The 20,149-nt window shown below is 39.0% G+C and overlaps 1 protein-coding gene across 1 annotated transcript in view; it reads right to left on the reverse strand.

Moving 5' to 3' along the window:
- Window positions 1–1,008, reverse strand: part of LPXB (lipid-A-disaccharide synthase B) — a 63,033-nt gene extending 62,025 nt beyond the window's left edge. Inside the window, exon 1 of the mRNA XM_086815754.1 lies at window positions 725–1,008. Coding sequence (XP_086671880.1) covers window positions 725–948 — 224 coding nt within the window. The 5' untranslated portion in view covers window positions 949–1,008. The remainder of the gene's footprint in view (window positions 1–724) is intronic.
- Between the last annotated feature and the right edge of the window lie 19,141 nt (window positions 1,009–20,149).

The following is a 20,149-nucleotide window of genomic DNA, read 5'->3' on the forward strand; positions in this document are numbered from 1 at the left end:
CTTGCCACGCCTGCCATACGGCACCTACGCTGGCCCACGGACCTATACATGCTATCCTTTGTGGCGTGTCACATTCTCCCCCACTGGCATTGCAGTTGTGCTCAGCTGCATGGTGTGCATATAAAGTGCCCTTCTAGAAAGCAAAATATCCAAGCAAACCTCATCCAAGGTAACCAAAATCCTATACTGCGTTTCTCGGAAAAAAAAATCCTATACTGCGAGACTACTTTGCGTCGAGTGTGAAGGCTCACATTCCGTCCTCGCCACTTCAGCACAAAGATCAGCAAAGGAACTTGCGGATGCTCAACTTCTACCTGATCTAGCACTTTCTGTAAATTCCACCGTCCATGAAAAAACACTGCAGACCACTAAGTATGCTCCGGTAGCCCATGGGAAGAACAATACACAAAGAGGCCTTGAAAAATTCCACTCTCTAAGGTAACTGGTTTTTTCCATGTTAAGGTTTCTTGCATTCAGACACAAGAAGCTCAAGCACTCAAAAAGCAAGGAACCCTAGCCATGCTACATACCATTGAGTCTGTCGGCATCACGGCCATCATTTTTTTTTTCAGAAAGACCTTGTGAGGCTGAATATAAGGTCCTCAGTGTGAATCCTCTCTCTCTCTCTCTCTCTCTCTCTCTCTCTCTCTCTCTCTCTCACACACACACACGGAAGACACGCAGAAAAAAGCAGCTTCGGATGAAAGAAAGCCTATTTTTATACCCGCCAACTCCAGCAAACTTGAGCCCGGCTGGACGCAATGTCTTCAGGGACGCCATGAGCCGTGCCCCGATGACATCTCCGGAAGGTTCCCCGGCAATCAGGAACACACGAAGCTCGTGGTGGTAGTGGCGGCAGCATATGGACCTCGCACTGCTCAACTTCGCCCATCTTGCTGCTGGTGGATGGATACCCAACCTCCATGAACGTATCATCGTAGCATTCATACGAGACGGCGAATATAAGAGGCCTTCGCACGTTTACCTTCTCCGCCCACATGTATGGCATGATACTCGGATGTGGTTTCACATGTATTGTTATGGCATGATGTGTGACTGTTAATAGCCTCACAAATACGGGGACTCGTCTCGGTAGTTGTGAAACCAATGGCATGATGTCCTTTGCATACTAGGATGTCATTTCACATGTATGTCTAGTGTACAAGGGAGATGCCGCAAAAAATTATTCTCCACATAGTTTATAGGCATTCCAACCACCAATAGTTTTATAGCCAATTCGGCCACATGATTCAACACACGTGAACCTAAAAAAAGTGTGAAAAAAATATGTATTTTTACAGAACAAACATGTCTAAACCATTTTTAGAATGCACCAGAAGAACTAAGGACCTTTGATACGAAGCCAATCTGGACTAATTGTTGGAAATGACAATACAATCAACTTTAGCGCATCAAGTCACACTTCTTCAAAGCCACCAAGCCTTTAATTACAGTAAACGACCATTAGAGCAGAGGGCTCCCCTATAAAGAAGGCTAGACTCCTTCGAGGATCCACCTTAAGTGAGAAGCTTTAGGAAGAAATGATCCAATAAAACATTGACGTGAGCAGAGGAACAATGGAATGCCTCAAATTAGGAGCCGCTATGGTCCTTCTACGTCTGGATTCACCAATCAACTCTTTAAATAGTGCCTTAAAATTTATGGAGAAGGCTTTTAACCGCCCTATTTTGGGTGCAGCTCCAGTGTGATGGAGGAGTAGAAGCATGACTATGAACCTGAAGGTTCGCTCCCATAGGAAGCAATCAAACTATGTCTAATGTCACAATGTTTCAAATATCTAGTATTGATCCTAAGCTAGGTTTATCCCTAACAAGCATCCCAACAATCACAGTTATGGCAATACATATCTCTTTTGTTGTACCACCAAGGACAATTGTTCATTAATACACCCAGCATCAAAGCGCACATAGCATAAGTACGAGTCTTGCTCTCCACAGGAATCTCGCTCTCCACAGGAGCTCATTATAGGAATTTCTTTATTGTGGAACCAAGTTCTAGTTTTCTCCATTTGGATGAGGAATAGAGAATGCGAGGAGGGGTAAGGAGCCAATGTTTGGGACTACCTCTTCATAAAGAGATCCACAAGGGCATCATTCACAGAATGTGTCCTCACCTGTAGTAGTAAGCATGCAATCTCAAAAGCTAGGCCGATGGAAGTGGCATTGGAATCCTCACGGCCCAACCACATAGGGCAAGAGATCTCGTACCTTGAACCAAAGGGTTTCACACAACCACTCCTTACATTCCACTACCATGTGAATACTAAGAATATGCTAAGGGTTTAGAAGATATGCTGATGAGCATTTAAAATGGCAAGGGGGGTTACACAACCAACGTAGCACTAGGCTCAGAGTTGGGCAAAACTAAGCCAATCCACATCTCAAGGATGACGACTGAATTTGATGGAACTGGATCCCATTTAGTACTTAGAGAAGTGTGATCAACTTTACGAGGCCATGGGATGGATTATCCCACTAAGATTTTCTCATTTGGGCCTTAAAGGAAACATAAGGCAATGGTTTAGATCACTAAATCCACTTGAAAAGGCCATCTTACAAGTCCTATCACCCAGTGGAGCCATATGGATCCCCATTGCACAAATATATAACCTCAAGTAGAAGGAGGGAGAAACATTGTGGGATTAGATTGCTAACCAAGTATCTCCATTTGAGATGCAACACCCATGAATGATCTATCAGTCAAAGATCAATTCATGATTTGTCTTAAGTGCAAGAGGTTTACCGATCTAGGCACTAGATCTTTGATGAGTGTTACTCGCTACCGCCGCCGCAAGAAGGCAATAGACCTAGTAAATAGTCTACAAGACAAGGATGTAAAAGACATCGAAGATCTAGGCACTAGATCTTCGATGAGTGTTACCCACCCACAAGGTAATAGACCTAGTAGACCAAGGCAAGGATGTGGAAGTCATCTACCCAAGGGGATGCATCGTCCATAGCCTCATCGACCAAGGGTGCCCAACTAGTACCAGTAACTAGAGTCCTAGCTAATGATATGCGCATGAGCGAGTTGGCAAACAATTTGCTAAACTATTTAGGCTAGTAGTAGTGGCAGGGATAGCCCAAAGGGCAACCTCACCCACACCTATTTCCATGAATAAACATGGTTTAGTGTGAAATTTGTTGAAACCATACAACCACAAAGTGTCCACTCTTAAGGCCTAGCTAATAACAATAGCATCTTGTGTATTGCCCGCGCCATAAGAACCACGATACAGCCCATTGTTGGTACTAGGAAAAATTGTCACCACAACTTTATGTTTTTGATGCTAAAGCAACCACTACCCATATCAATGCTTCTCAATCGGTGTGCATGAATCCTATACCAAGAGGTATGTACAGACTACCACCAGTGCCATACCCACCTTTGATACTACCACCCCAACCGGTTTCTGCTAGAACCACACCAGTACATTAATACTTGGTGACCTTGCCAACTCACTCAAAGAGACTAAAATAGGAGAGATATGAGCAATAAGATTCATATGGATATCCAAGACAATCCCTAATCATCATTTGATTTGCCTCTTTGTTCGAAGCCATGGTTCAACAAAGGGCGAGAGACTTCAGTAACATGTCATGTAGGCCACCGCTTCAATGTTTCCATTGCAAGGGCCTGCACCATGTTCCCGAGTGTCCTCATCAAACCATCGCACCTAGAGCCCCAACTCCATCCTTGAATCCAGTGCCAAATCCTAATTTCTTTCCATATGGAGGTACATGTTGAATACAATTGTGAATTCAAATATGCCTTCAAGGATTATTATCCCAACAGAGTGATAATCACCCCAATTTTTGGAGCATTGAAACCACTAGGATCATGGGGAGACACACCGTCCAATCAAATACCAATTGGTTCATCCCTTCAATCAAATTACCATAATCAAAAAATTAATAAATATCATAAAAACATAACATAGCATAAAAACACAAGAGAGAATCATTGGGTGCAATCTATCCCCCCTCAAGAAGTGTTGGCTTCCTTCCACTTCTTGAGTATTTATGCTTTATTAATAAAAAATAGCCCATAAGCCAAAAATAGATACACGCTTATGCATGGGCTTGCCCTTTACAAAAATGGGGGTTGCTTTTAACACAAGCTTAGGTAAAGTGTTCCTATCTAAACACTAAAGGATAATTATAAAAAGAACCCCAAAAGGGCTAATTCACGTGCATATAAATAAATCCACGCCCAATAACAAAAGTGGGTGGCTCAATAGGTCCACGCCCGAATACATCAAAATGGGGCAGTCAAATACAAAATCTCATAGTAGACACTACGGTAAAAATATCAAAATGAGAACCATCCCGGTAATAGCTCGCACCATATCGCCACCATCACGTCAATCTCACCAACCTACAAGGTTGTCCATTCACACACTACGAGTTAGCAACACATGCTACAAGTCCACGACAGCACATAAGTAATAAATCCACACTTAGTTCCAGCTATCCCTAATTTCATATGTCCTATACATGGAATATTTGGAATCACCCAAGTGCCATGCTTTGAACATAGTGGTAATTAGGCGTCCCCAATTAACCATAGAAGGATGGAAGGACAAATCGTGACATCCCTCTTGCCCGGGATAGCAACTGTCCTCAGTTGTATCATATCAACCGATCCATGTCTGAAAGTAAGATTGGATGATGTCAGGATAGGCGCGAAAAAACCGCTCAGGCATCCATTTAGCATTTTTGCGAGGATGATTTTTTGAAGGTCAAAAGATATCTATTATATACAGTACCTATGTGCGAGTAGTAGTGGTCTCATAGTCAATAATAGCCTTAGGTTGAAGTTCTTCTACTTGGTTAACAAGACTAGGTGCTTCCTCATATACAAGATGTGTAGGAATTGGTCCCCTATAAGGCCTCAAAAGACTAATATGAAAAGAATTATGAATTCTCCAATGAGAAGGAAGTGAGAGCCTATATGCTAGGTCATTAATCTTATGAGTAATTTTAAAAGGACCATAAAAACGAGGTGCTAACTTAACAACAAGATTAGTCTCTACACTTTTAAGACGTCTCTTTTCAATACGAAGCAAAACATATATGACCTTCTTGAAAAACCATGTGCTTCCTTTTCTTATTAGCTTGTTTAGTGTATTTCTCTTGTGCATTAGAAATAGCTTTACGAACATGATCGTGAATGGAAGTGAAATCAATGGGTGAATTGATCTGCAGCTTCAATAGTGTGTGACAAACGAGTGATAAGAGTAGGTAAAGATTTTCCATACACAATTACAAAAGGTGCCTTTCTAGTGGTGGATGAATGCGGTGTGTTGTTATATGCAAATTGTAAAATATGGATATACTTATCCCATTGTTTAGGTTGTGATGAAACATATGCACGAAGTAAATCCAATATTGAGCTATTTGTCACTTCTGTTTGACCATTAGATTTAGGATGAAATGTAGTGGAAAAATCCAATTTAGTGCCTAGATTATCAAACAATGTAGTCCAAAAATCACTACAAAACTTAGAATCTCTATCAGAAACAATCACTTGTGGTAAACCATGATGTGTGAAAATGTGTTTAACAAACAAATGTGCAGTAAGAGTCTTTTTACAAGGAAGAAAATATGCTTGTTTGCTAAACCTATCAACAATGGTCCAAATCAGATCATTATGGTTCGTAGTCAATGGAAAACCAGTGAAATCCATAGAAATATATTCCCAAGGAGCATTAGGAATAGGAAGTGGCATGAGTAAACCAAGTTTCTTATCCTTTTATAACTTTTCACTTTTTGACAAACATCACATTCATACACAAATTTAGCTACATCATTTTCCATTTTAGGCTAATAAAAATCATTAGAAATAGTCTGGAATTTAGATGAAACACCTCTATGCCCCGCATAAGGTGGCTGATGTAATTCCTCTAAAGTAGAATGTCTAAAAGGTCGAGTAATGCATAATCTTTTCTAGAAGGAAAGATATCCATCATCATAGGAATGCTCAGCAAAAGGTGTCCAATGATTTTCTCTCAATCTAGACCAAATATCACTAAAGTCAGGGTCTTGGTCATAAGTCTCACGCATAGAATCAAAAGGTGTATTCTCAATCACAGAAATATTTTAAATGGAAGGTCTTCTACTCAAAGCGTCAACAACTACATTTTCTTTACCAGGTTGGTATTGAATAATATGCTGAAAACTTTGAATAAAAGCTGCCCATTTAATATGTCTATCCGAAATAAGTGGTTGAGAAAGCAAATATTTGATACTCTGTTGATTAGTCCTTATAAGAAATTTTAAGCCAATCAAATAATGTTTCCAAATTTTCAATGCATGGACTATATCAGACAACTCCTTGTCATAGGTGCTATACTTACTTTCAGCAGGATAAAATTTTCTACTCTCGAAAGCAATAGGATGACCATCTTGCATTAATACAGCACCAATGCCCTTACCACTAGCATCGGTTACAACCACAAAGAAAGGACGTGAAAAATCAGATAATTGTAACACAGGTACATGAGTAAGTGCATATTTTAATGCAAGAAAAGATTTCTCTTGAGATTCAGTCCATTCATAAGGTTTGGTTTTCTTGAGAAGTTCAGTGAGATAGTGCGTCTTATATCAAAATTACAAACAAATTTGCGATAATAGCTACACAACCCTAGAAAAGATCATAATTCATGAAGGTTCTTGGGATGTGGCCATGTCACAATAGTTTCTATTTTCTTAGGATCAACATGGATACCTTTAGCAGAAACTATATGTCCCAAATACTCAATCTCACTCTAGAAGAAACTACTCTTTTCGGGATTAACGTAAAGTTCATTTTCCTTGAGCAAATTAAATACAATTTCTAAGTGTTTTTCGTGTTCTTCTTCAGATTTACTAAAAACTAAGATATCATCGAAAAAGACAACTATAAAGTTTTGATGTTCAAGAAAGATTCTATTCATCATACGACTAAAAGTCGCAGGAGCATTAGTAAGACCGAATGGCATTACTAAAAACTCAAAGTAACCAGTCTGAGTTCTAAAAGTAGTTCTATAGTAGATATCTTGCTCGGCTATTCTTACTTGATGATATCCAGATTTTAGGTCGATTTTGCTAAAGACGCTGGCTCCTCTTAATTTATCAAGTAGATCATCAACTCTAGGAATTGGAAATCTATTCTTGATAGTGTTCTTGTTGAGAGCCCTGTAGTATACACACATACGATAAGTACCATTTTTTTTTTACAAGAAGAACTGGTGCTCCATATGGTGAACTACTTAGTCTAATAAGTCCCCAAGAAAGTAATTCCTTGATTTGAGTTTGAATTTCTCTTTGCTCAAGAGGGTTAACTCTATAAGGTGCTCTACAAGGCGGTGCACTACCTAGAATAATGTCTATGTGATGATCTTCAGGACGTGATCTAGGGAGTCCAGGAGGTAACTCATTGAGAAAACAGTCAGAGAATTTGGAAATGAAAGAGTCATGGGATGTATCCCTAGGAGGTGGTTCTTGAGCACTAAGCTGGTTAACCAAAATTAAAAAGGTTTTCTCCCTCTTCCTCAAAGCCCTTTTTGCCTGAGTATGGCTCAAAAGTGGTTGATCCTTACCCTCAAAAATTCCTTGCAAACAAACATTCTTTCCATGATGCATAAAAAACATTGTGTGCTTTGCATAATCAATTTGTGGTGTGTATTCATGTCGAAAAGGCATTCCCAAAATCATGTCAATACCATGCAAAGGTGCTACTAAGACAGTACGTTGATCCAAAAATTGTGCAATAGAAAAAGTAAGATTCTTTACTTTCTTAGTGCAATTATACTTTTGATTTTGAAAAGAAGCCTTTACTTTAAAATGAGAAGGAATCATGTCAAGATGAAGAGCATGTGCAAGACGTTTAGAAATAAAATCGCGTGTGCTACCATCATCATTCAAGATTGTGATTTCCTTATCTTGAATTTTTCTCTTCATTTTAAGTGAAGTATGTGGTGAAAAAGAATGAGGATCAAGGTTAGAAGTACCTTCTTGATCACATTTACCATTGAACTCGTTACCATCAGACTCTGGCTCGTAGTCGTCGTCGTAAGCATCATCATCGTCTTCATTGCAGTGTCTTCATCTCCATCCACCATGTTAAGCCATGCCATTGGCTTCTTCTTGTTGATGTTGTCATTTGGACACTTATTAGCATAGTGCCCCCTCTGATGGCAAGTGTAACATCGAACATTGCTTGCTTTTTCATCTCGAGTCAATGAATCTGGAACATCTGTCTTCTTTGGTTCTCCACTCGCTCCATTGCTATTGTCGCCAATCTTTGCTTTGTTGTTGAACTACTAACTTTTTTGATCTTGACCCTTGTTAAAAGGTCGCTTGAATGAAGAACGCCTGTTAAAACCACTAGAAGATGTCGAATCTTTGGAGAATTTAGAATTATGATTCTCCTATTGGAACCTGTGCACACCATTTTTCTTTTCACAATTTAGAGCAAGAGATTTAGCAGAGGAAAGAGTGTGAGGACGAAACACATTAACCTCCGCTCTAATCTTTGGATCCAATCCTGAGATGAACTTCTTCTTAAGATGTTTTCATGCACTTTTTCTATAGATTGCATTTGAATGAGAGCATTCTAAAATTTTTCAATATAGGTTTGGACATTCTCCCCTTTTAATTACCTAAGAGTATTCCAATGCTGTCGGGCTTTCGCCTTGTACTGAGGAGGTAGAAAATGTTTCTTAATTTTATGCTGAAAATCCTCCCAAGTATGAGGTTTATGCCAACCATTCTTGGTAGCATTCCACAATAAAGCAGCATTCTGAATCAAGTGATTCGCAGCACACTTGACCTTATCTTTCTCAAAAAATTTCTCTCCCGAAAAATAGTCATCGAATTGGCTAAGCCAAGCCAAAAGAGTGCGTGTGTCCTTCTTTCCATCAAAATGCTGTTGGGCTTTAGCCTTGTACTAAGAGGAGGTAGAAAATGTTTCTTAATTTTATGCTGAAAATCCTCCCAAGTATGAGGCCTATGCCAACCATTCTTGGTAGCATTCCACCATAAAGCAGCATTCTGAATCAAGTGATTCGCAGCACACTTGACCTTATCTTTCTCGAAAAATTTCTCTCCCGAAAAATAGTCATCGAATTGGCTAAGCCAAGCCAAAAAGAGTGCGTGTGTCCTTTCCATCAAAATTCTGAAAAGAAAAAGCTTTGCGAACTAATGCGAGATTCTTTTCGAGCCACTTGAGCATCTAAAGTTTCTTTCACGGTTTGAAGAATAGAATCTTCATCACTATCGCCTTGAGTGTCATGCTTATTCCTCTTATGTGATGTCAATTGGTCTTCTAATGCAGTCTATGAGTTCGTTCATTGACCAATTGTGCTTGTAAAGCTGTGAGTTGCTCTTGAATAGACGGCAGTGCAGGTAGATCAGCCATGAATGCTAAAAATAATAATAAAAGATAATAAAAAGAATTTAAGCTTCGAGAAGGCGTAAAATAACCAAATTTGAAAATCCCGCAACTTTGAATTGCTATAATTTTTTGAGCCGAACCAAAATAAGAAACTAAAAATATTTCCAGTTCGAAGTCGGCCAAATTCGGACAAATTAAGGTTGATTTTGATGAAGTTTTAGCTTGAAAAAGCTTTGCGTATGAATCTCCTCTTATCTTTTTAGACTTTTTTGAGTAAAGCAAATATGTAATTTTTCTCCACCCTTGATTTCTGCAGAGCTTCCTCCACCATTGCAAATTCAAATGCATGGATCTTCCACGAAACCTCTCAGACAAGGTACATGATTTGTGCAAGAGAACATGCCGGACGCATCTGACGGAATAAATGTTTGATTCAGTTGCAAAATTGTAAGCCAATCTCCCAAGAGGACAAGCGTCATTTCGCATTTTCGAGCTAGCCTAACAGGCGGGGATTAGCACCGTGCGGCATAGAAGCTTTGAGTTAAAGCTAAGCTTAATCTTAAGCTTTAGTTAAGCTTTGTCTTAAGCTTTGTATTATGCTTTGTTTAAAGCATAATGCTTTAGTTAAGCTTTGTATTATGCTTTGTTTAAAGCCTTGGATAAAGTCTTTATCTCATAGATATCTCCTTGATGTGTAACTTGAAGAGGAAACCTTCAACGAAGCCTTCAATTCCCTTCTATTTTCTGAATTTTTCTTCTTTCACAGAAACCATAAAGTTGCACATACCTTCTCTCTTTCTTTGGCAAGCCTTCCTCCCTTTGATTTTTTTTCTCAATATTTTTCACCTTCTCTCCCCCCTTTGCTCTGATACCATTGAAACCACTAGGATCATGGGGAGACACACCGTCCAACCTTACCATAACCGAAAAATTAATAAATATCATAAAAACATAACATAGCATAAAAACACAAGAGAGAATCATTGGGTGCAATCTATCTCCCCTCAAGAAGTGTCGGCTTCCTTCCACTTCTTGAGTATTTATGCTTTATTAATAAAAAATAGCCCCTAAGTCAAAAATAGATGCACGCTTATGCATGGGCTTGCCCTTTACAACAATGGGGGGTGCTTTTAACACAAGCTTAGGTAAAGTGTTCCTATCTAAACACTAAAGGATAATTACAAAAAGAATCCCATGGGCTAATTCACATGCAAATAAATAAATCTACACCCAATATAACAAAAGAGGGCGGCTCAATAGGTCCACGCCCTAATAAATCAAAATGGGGCGGCCAAATACGAAATCTCATAGTAGACACTACGGCAAAAATATCAAAATGAGAACCATCCCGGTAATAGCTCGCACCATATCGCCGCCATCACGTCAATCTCACCAACCTACAAGGTTGTCCATTCAAACACACTACGAGTTAGCAACACATGCTACAAGTCCACGACAGCACATAAGTAATAAATCCACACTTAGTTCCAGCTATCCCTAATTCATATGTCCTACACATGGAATATTTGGAATCACCCACGTGCCATGCTTTGAACATAGTGGTAATTAGGTGTCCCCAATTAACCACAGAAGGATGGATGGACAAACCGTGATGACAAGCATCGATGAGCCTTAATAATTTGTTAAGTGTACAGTGTGGACTTATTCATATTGTCCCCCTTAATGCCATCATAAGGAAACATCCAAGGTAGCTAAGAAGTAAAAATCTTAGGCTTTAACCTCAAAGCTAGCAACCAAAGAGTCTAAGAGGTGCAAGCCCAAAGGTTGCAGTAGACCCCGAAAAGGCTAAAGGATCAGAACCAGAGATTGAAAGGAAGAAAACTTGAAGAACATGAAAAAATGCAATTCACAATTAGTTGTTAAGGGTAACGACATCACGTGACAATTGAAAGTGGTTCAGACAATAGCTTCAAAGCTACCTTCCTCACGTGAGATAACATGCAATCTGTCGCTCAAACCAACTATTACCAAAGAGAAGAAACCCATTGACTATGCGAATCTTCTAAAGAAACTCAAAGAGTACCCCAATCTTGTGTTGGAGAAAGAGGGAGTGAAACATGCCCAAGTGTTTATAAGGAAGGTGTAGAGGCTGAACTAGAGTTGGTACGTGAGCAGTCGAGTCTGAACCACTAACCCCTCCTAAGCCTATCCGAGACCATATTGTAGAGCCAATCATAGAACCAATAAGGGAACCTTAAAGCATGTGAAAGGCCATAGACAACAAACCCATGACCATTCTTAAGAAGCCACAAAAAGATCCAATTTTGAAACCTCTACGACCAATTCAACAAGATTCAGCATTGCTAGATACCAAAGGAGGACTTAGTGGTTATGAAAGTTGGCCTTCCATGGGTCATCATAGTCACCATAATATTTTCTCTAATGTGAAAGGTGGCAACTTCATTTTGACCCCATCAAAGGCACCAAGAAGGATCAATGCATATCCTTTACACATTGGCAGTTCTAAGCCCACCTTCGAGTGAGTATGAGCTAAGTGAGCATGAATATCACATGAGGGACACAACAGGCCTCACAACCTTCTTAAATCCTTAGAAGTTTGAGTCCCAAGTTCTTTTTTATAAGAAAATTATCAACTTTGGAGAGACTTATAGACTAGATGAGTGGGATTTAAGAGCCTGCACACCTCAACCTGAAGAGGACGAGGAGAATGAGTCGTGCCACACTAAGCATTTTCTTTCCTTACCTAAGACAAAAGGACATCCAAAAGTGCCCATGAACAAGTTGGGACACTATTTTGAAAGCGATGATGTTATCAACAGTACAGGGTCCTTTTCAGATTGTTCTCCTACTGCTGCTGAACATTCTCATTACGTCGTCCTTTTTTAGAGTGGGTTGATGTATGAGCATCTAACTAAAAAATATGCAAATACACAAAATAAAGGTGCTTGCATGCACAATATGGTCTACCAGACTCTACCCTGATTTAAAAATCGAGACATGTGCATGATGGATTCTTTCCCATATTCACCTTGTATTTTTCATGTAGTAGTGATTCCTCGGTCTCAATTACAAACACTTCCATCTACCTGGCCTTACTGACCAATGTGCCCAAAGATCGTAGCTATGTTTGAAATTGTCGAATCTATTCTCTTGGCCGCCATATCCGATATGCCACTTCTGTACTTTGTTGATCGATGGGCTGCATCATTTGCTTCTTGGCATAGTCCCTTTTACAACATAAATCCACTAGCCTCTAATCTAATGCTTAGATCTCATCCACAATAAGGTTTGTACCTCATCTAATTGGCCATATAACTGGGGGGTCTAGCAAATGATTGATAGATGGTATTATATACTCTCCAAGTATGACCCACACTGTTACAAAATCACATGAACTGATGCCTCTGCTGGCCCCCTTACCACTCTCTCATACCATATAAAGATGGACCTGGAACACTCTGCCCACAGTTCTTGATACTCTTCTTACACTTGCTATCTTGGCCACCTAACCATCCTTGGCAAGTGACCTTGCTTTGTAGTGGTGTTTGGCATATAGCCCACATTGAGTCGTGTATGTTATTCTCCACAATTTCCTACACCTCTGATCTAGCTCCCTCTGCATTATACTATCTCCTACCTTGTTTCTTGCGTGGTTGGTTTTTTGTGACATACTCTCGACGATGTGATGAGTTGTCTTCCTCAAGGTTTATAACTGTGGGGTTTTGACATCGGCTAACTGTAATGTTATCACAAATTTAGTTTGGTTGCACATGTATTGGTGTGCCACTCACTGCTTTTCCCACCAATCTGCTAGTGGTTGACAAACTTAGATATTTTGATGTTTTAGCCTTCTATATCAACTTTGTTAAATTATAGGGCCTACTTTGTGATATTTATGATGCATGAATGCATGCTTCTTGTGGATTGCAAGAGGGCACTATATTGAGATCTGAAATAGAGCTTCATATAAAGAGATGGTTCCCTTAAAACCCTCTCCTACTAACCAACTTGCATGTTTAGTTTCTGCTAGATTGATGGTTGGCATGTGCGACAAAGTGGCTTTGTCCACATCCTAAATAGGAGATTGAGTTAACTGATGAGAATTCAAGTTGTAAGCTCCAACCACATTCTATAACAAAAGATTAACTTAACAATTGAGATTCCAAATGCAAGCTACGTGTTTTCAAAACCAAGAAAGTAATACTTACTCCTACAAGGTGCTTCCTCCAATGAGGATATCTAGTATGCTACCAACTAAGCCAACAATCCATGGTTGGTAGGTTTGCATCAATGACTTTACCATTCATTCACCACGATCTAATGTGTTCATATTTCAAAAGTGCCTCTTCTTCACTCAATGTACAACACCACTAACAGCATGGTTGCTTGTGCTCTTCTTGAAAATTCCTGACTACATATTGTTTGTATGGATGTTCAAGATTTGTTCCTAATGAAAAAGATACAATCGCTCACGACATTCCAATGAAAAAGACACGACCGCTCATGACCTTCAAATATAGTCTCTAGTCCATTGTTACAGACTGTCCTTTTTGCCCTCTAGTTACCTCTAGCCTCCTTAGCCACCATGAGCCAAAAAAATCTAGTTTGGGAAAGCTTCTGTGCACCACAACATTGTTAATCATCTCCCATGATAGAACTTGTGCCACTGTGTCTTCCTCTTTCATTTCACAAGAATCAATTATCATAAGCTCTTGCAAGCTGCATGCCATCATATAACACTTATAAAATAGCTGACAACAACAAGTTCAAAATTTTTAGGAATGTTACAAGACCAAACTGTACCTTGGATCATATACATATGCAGCCATTGTTGTCCATCCTTGCATGTGCCTAAACGTGATCAAAACAAATCTAAGTCCTTCTCAAATCACCGTCTCCTGTTTGACGCAGTTCACCAGGTCTAAACCCAATACAGGCCCTATGGTTGACATTTTAAACACGTAACACTGGTCCGACTCGTCCAAAGCAGGAAAACGACTACCATGGAAGAACTCAAAAGCACATTGTTTTTTCAATTCTAGGATACTAGACTCTACACCTTGCACTGTACTGTTGATTCTAAAAGCACGTAGTACCATACTCCTGACTCTACAAGAGAATTATACAACTTAATAAACTATTTAAAATTAAGTTGATAAGAACAATGAAAAAAAAATTCAATATGGAGTTAACATTACCTTTGACATTGAATTAGGAGATGCATGTGTTTCAATAATAATGACAACTCCATGTTGCTAATATTTGATTCATCCTTCGTATGCTTCCTAACAATTTCATCCAATACAAGTTGTTTGTTGATATCCATTTGTATCTTCCTTGGACTAGTTGTAGCCACCTCCGAAATTTCCTCTTACACAAATTCTCTTATCTTTTGTAATGTTTGCCTTGATGTGACCCTTTGCACCTCATGAAAATGTTCCCCCTGATGTATCATCAATCTGGTTATATGGGGGTCATCATGCATACAATAGTACACTATAGCAACATACATGCTTCTATATATAGGTTTGTTCTTGTAGTAGAAACAAGCCAGAGAGCCATATCCATCCGATGTTAAGCCCAGTGAGGGAAGCTTTTGTGTGAGCTTGCCTATAATTTTAAAAAATATAAAGTACCAATAAATACTCTTATTAATCAAGGTTTACTGAAATTGAGCTAAAATAATAAGCTTACCAATCCATAATGTTGTAGTTAGTGTGTTGTTCATAGTCTTGCTTCCACACAAGGCATAAGTCCACTCAAAAAAGCCTCCACAAGAACTCTTTCGGACTAGTCCGAGAAACTTTATGTGACTCTCCACAGGCTTCACCCAACAATGGCCATCATGTGCTTGCTCCATTCCTTGCATTGGAGAGGCTGAAGGATCATGTACATTTGGTAACTCAAAAACCATATTGCCATTGTAAATTGTAGGAATCTCTTGCTCGTTCTCAATATGCATGCTTGCTAATATCATTCTATGAATAACACCTGCATGAGGTTCCACAGATAATAAGTATTTGACCACACTCTTCTGATAGGGTGTGCCTTTGTTGGGAGAATCTTCTATTGTAAGATCAATAATGACTTGCTTTGGTGTGCTTGTTGTAGTGTTGCTTGAATCTCCTATTATTGGAACAACAAAGGTATTATGTTGTTATATCTTTATCAAAGATATAACATGGTTCCTCTCCAGCGGGTCTAGCTTTTTGGACAAATTTAAGATGATCTACACCATCGTCTTGTGGTTATTTTTAATTATAAATAAGATTATTTTATCCTTTATATTTTAATTAAATAACTTTAAATAATAAAATTTTAATTTTAAAATTAACATTATTTATGAGGGGAGTGATCGGGTTTCCCTTTAGTGAGAGGGGTTGACCCCTCTCACTAAGGGAGAAATGAGTCACCCTTAGTGAGGGGGGTCAACCCTTCACCCCTCACTAAGGGCGATGTTGCCCTTAGTGAAGGCTTAGTGAGGGGTCCCCCTCACTAAGGGTGACCAAGGCGGAAGTCGACCCCCTCACTAAGGGCAATGTTGCTTTTAGTGGGGGGTAAAGAGAACGCAAGGGAGAGGGAGAGTTTGCGTTCCTTGCAAGAAAACACAGACACACAAGAGAGAGAGATGGATGGCTAAATTTTCTCCTATCTTCTTCTCTTCTCTACAACCATATAATTAAAAGATAAGAGTACATACATAAAGGGAAAGTACTCTCCTACAATAACATACAATAGTAGGTCCATAGTGTGAACCCGACTATATGAGTTGGTGCTATAACTATGCCATAACTTTAGTATTCTAAAGTGGCTGTCACACAACCTATCATCCAACTGGCAGCATATCAACCATAATCCAACTGGTAGCATATCAACCATAATCTCACCAACCATGCTAGCGGCATAAGTGCAGAAGCTATCACCTTGGTAGGTCATCAGTGTCCGCTGTAGCATTAGTTGAGCTCGATATCTCAATACGGGAGTCCCCTCACTAAGGGGCGATCGCCCTTTAGTGAGGGGACTGCTTGCAATCCTCTCACTCTATCGCTTGCCTCCCTCGTTGACTCTCTCTCTCTCTCTCGCCCATCCCACAACCCTAAACCCTTCTCCCTCACTCTCTCGCCTCTCCCCCTCTCTCTTCTTTGCCTCTCCTTCACCTCCCTCCCTCCCTCCCTCTCTCTCTCTCTCTCTCTCTCTCTCTCTCTCTCTCTTCCCTCTTTTACTTGTTTTTCTTCTCTTTCTCTCCTATTCCTCTATTCTCTTTTCTATTTCTTGTCACTTTCTCTTAAAAAAGAAAAAACTCTAAATGTTTGTTTTGCTTGTCTATTTATACCTCTCTTTACCCTAAAAGTTTATCTTGTTTCTCTATTTATATCTCTTTCTTTCTTTATTTTTACTTATCTTCTCTTTCTTTTTTTGATCTTTCTATTATTGTTCACTTTGTTTGTTTGTTCTCTTTCTTTTCTCTTCCAATCTCCTTCCATTCTATTTGATTTAGCAATCTCTGACTTTTCTCTCTCTTCTCTTGTGCTTGTCCGCTAACTTTTCTCTCTCTTGTTTCTCTTGTCTTGCTCTTTTTTCTTTTCTATATGGCGCCTCCTCAACTTGAAAAAGGGACACGGGTATTTTTAACGTTTGGTGGTACAAAAGAAGCTACTTTTGGCATCATGCTGCATGTAAACGCCACTATCGATACCGTCCATGGAATTCCTTTGCCGCCTGGGTATGTTAGAGTGTCGATTAAAGATGTCGAAGTGGGAGAAGTACCCCTTAATTTTCCTTTTGAAGATGGTGATATCTCCACATTAGATCAAAGCAAAGGCTACATCATTGTATGGCCAATAATAAGAGATTGCACAAGTGTTTTTATATCTATTGTTACCTTTGCAATTATGTTTATTTTTTGGTTTTACTTAGATAAATTTATCTTGTATATGTCATTGTATTTATATTGATCCACATTTAATGAAAAACCAACATGTAATTAAATCTCCAAAGTGTGCACAACGCTTAAATAGCACTGCTACCAAACAAGCAAGCCAAGAAGTAACAAGCACAAAGAAGAGGAGGAAAACATTGTAAGAAGAATAAGATGACGATTGGGTACCTCCATGAAGAAATCCAAGTCGATCTTCTAAGTCTACAAAAAAAAGGTGATTCTTCGAAATCCATGAAAGAAACAAGGGAAGTAGAAGAGGTGGAAGAAGTAACTGAAAAAGAAGGCGAGAATGAAGACCATTACATGGTCACACATGAAACTTGTCTGCGCAACTAGAACTCCTACATGACAATCTACACAAAGTAAAGGTAATTGTTATCCAATTTTTTAGTAATCTTGAATAAACTATCTTTATGAGTGGCAAGCACAACCTTTGTGTGTACATTGTAGGTGAATAAATCCACTCCTTTCCCACCTATTCCCTTGTGCAGACTTGTGCCTAACCAGGGACTAACCCCTCTATATGAAGAGTGCAGTTTAGGTACAAGAAGTTGGCAAGGAAAATCTACACATGGCTATGTTGTTGATCGATGTAGGTTCATTTGCTCTATCTCCTCATCCCACAATCTTGTTAGAGAAGTATCGCAGGACGATGTTAGTAGATGGGATGACATATGGCGAATGAAAAACAAGAAGTTCAAGAATGTGATCAAAGACACGGAGTGGGCATTTATGTCCAACAAGATGTTTTATGTGCGAGACGGCAATCATCACGTTGTGGCATAAATGGAGGAGATTAGTAAATGAGAGTCATCTTAAATTGCTAGCTTTTTGAAAGAGGTGTTAAGTTTTTTAAAATAGCAATGGACTAATTAGGTTCACACTAATTGCAGCATTCAAGAATGTTGTATCAAGACATACATGTGTTGACGCTATCCTTATTGAATTTAATGAGGATAGCAAGGGGGAGGTCCTCATAGGCATAGCTCGCTTAAATAGATAAGGAAACGTACACATTATGAGAATATATTTTTAAAATCTCTTTTACTTAGGATGGTCAAAGTGCATTATGTTTTATCTTTCTTCATAACTCATAATTTGTTTGCCATAGGATGAATGAAGTGTGCCATGTTTCATCGTCTCTTATGGACAAAGTGTGTCTTATTAGGGCGCTCGAATTAGCAAATAAAGAAATAATTATGAAGCACACAAGAGCATTGAATAAGGCAGAAGCATGCCTCGATGTAGAAAAAAGGGTTGTCCATCGTGGTACAACTGTGAGCTTTTAGAACTATCCCAAAGAGTATTCCAGGTAGAATCTTCTATCTTTAACATTTGCAATATATGATTAACATTTATATATTGTCAAACTAATGTAGTAACCTATGAATAATAGAATGAGTATCTTGCAATATATGATTAACATTTATATATTATCAAACTAATGTAGTAACCTGTGAATAATAGAATGAGTACCTTGCAATATATGATTAACATTTATATATTGTCAAACTAATGTAGTAACCTATGAATAATAGAATGAGTACCTTGCACAGCAGCCACCCGAGAGATTGACCCCCTAGTAGATACCTTGCTTGCAAATGAGTTCGAAGACAAATGGAGAACTGCATTTTATAAAGATTAGAGAAAATGGAGGCATGCTACTAGACGACGGGTCGTGATTGCAAACCCTGCACAAGGAGCAGGTTTCTTTAAGTAAGAAAGCATACGGTCTTCCCTCTTTGTCTTTTTGGTAGGCAACAACATATTATGGTTTTAATTTTGTGGTTTGATTTTGGTGCTGTGTTACAGTCGACTAGTGCAAGTAAATTGGGATGAGAAACTAGATTGTTTAACGGAGGATAGGATAACAGAGGCTCAAGGATTTACAAATCCCAAAAAGTAAGTAATAATTACTTTTCCTATTTTTTGATATATACAAAGCACTGTATTTTGTATTAATAACAATTTTAATTGCAACATAGCAAATGCAAGTTTATTTAGAGATTGGCTAAGAAGAGAAGTCATGTGGCATGAGAATGGAACACAAGGTGTGGCAGTCCTTGCAAAAATAACATATAAGTAAAAAAATATATTTTCTAGATACATTTCAAGAGGACCTCGTTGATCTCAAGAGACTGTATTTTGGGAAGCTGTTTGAGGAAATGGTGGGCTCCCTGAAAAAACAAGGTGTGGTAGCTTCAAACCCTACTATCATCAAAGCTACTAAGCGTGCTGTGTTTAGGTGCGTAACATTCTAGAAAGACTACTTACTACTTTATTGTGCTCTTATATTCGTGATCTGAACGGAAACAATTATATGTAGATGGATTCGTAAGTGCCATGCGAAGAAATATATTGCAGCTGTGCGCCTGCCATCATAAATGAGTGGCACGATCCATGACATGAGAGCACAATGTATACATAGCAGCAACCTCGCAGTAGCAACTTTGAGAACTTTGGAATGCAGGGATATACAAGAGATGCCCATTATTCCTTGACTTTTCAAATGGAAAATTTCCCAAGAGTGAGAAGGAGATATAAACTCGGGCTTGTAAATTAAAGAAATCCAAGATGGTATGTACTATATAATTAGAAAGACTACTTACTACTTTATTGTGCTCTTATATTCGTGATCTGAACGGAAACAATTATATGTAGATGGATTCATAAGTGCCATGCGAAGAAATATATTGCAGCTGTGCCTGCCATCATAAATGAGTGGCACGATCCATGACATGAGAGCACAATGTATACATAGCAGCAACCTCGCATCAACTTTGAGAACTTTGGAATGTAGGGATATACAAGAGATGCCCATTATTCCTT

This window comes from Cibotium barometz, chromosome 21 (genome assembly GCF_041138505.1).
Source record: "Cibotium barometz isolate CiBa-2024 chromosome 21, ASM4113850v1, whole genome shotgun sequence".
Classification (NCBI taxonomy): domain Eukaryota; kingdom Viridiplantae; phylum Streptophyta; class Polypodiopsida; order Cyatheales; family Cibotiaceae; genus Cibotium; species Cibotium barometz.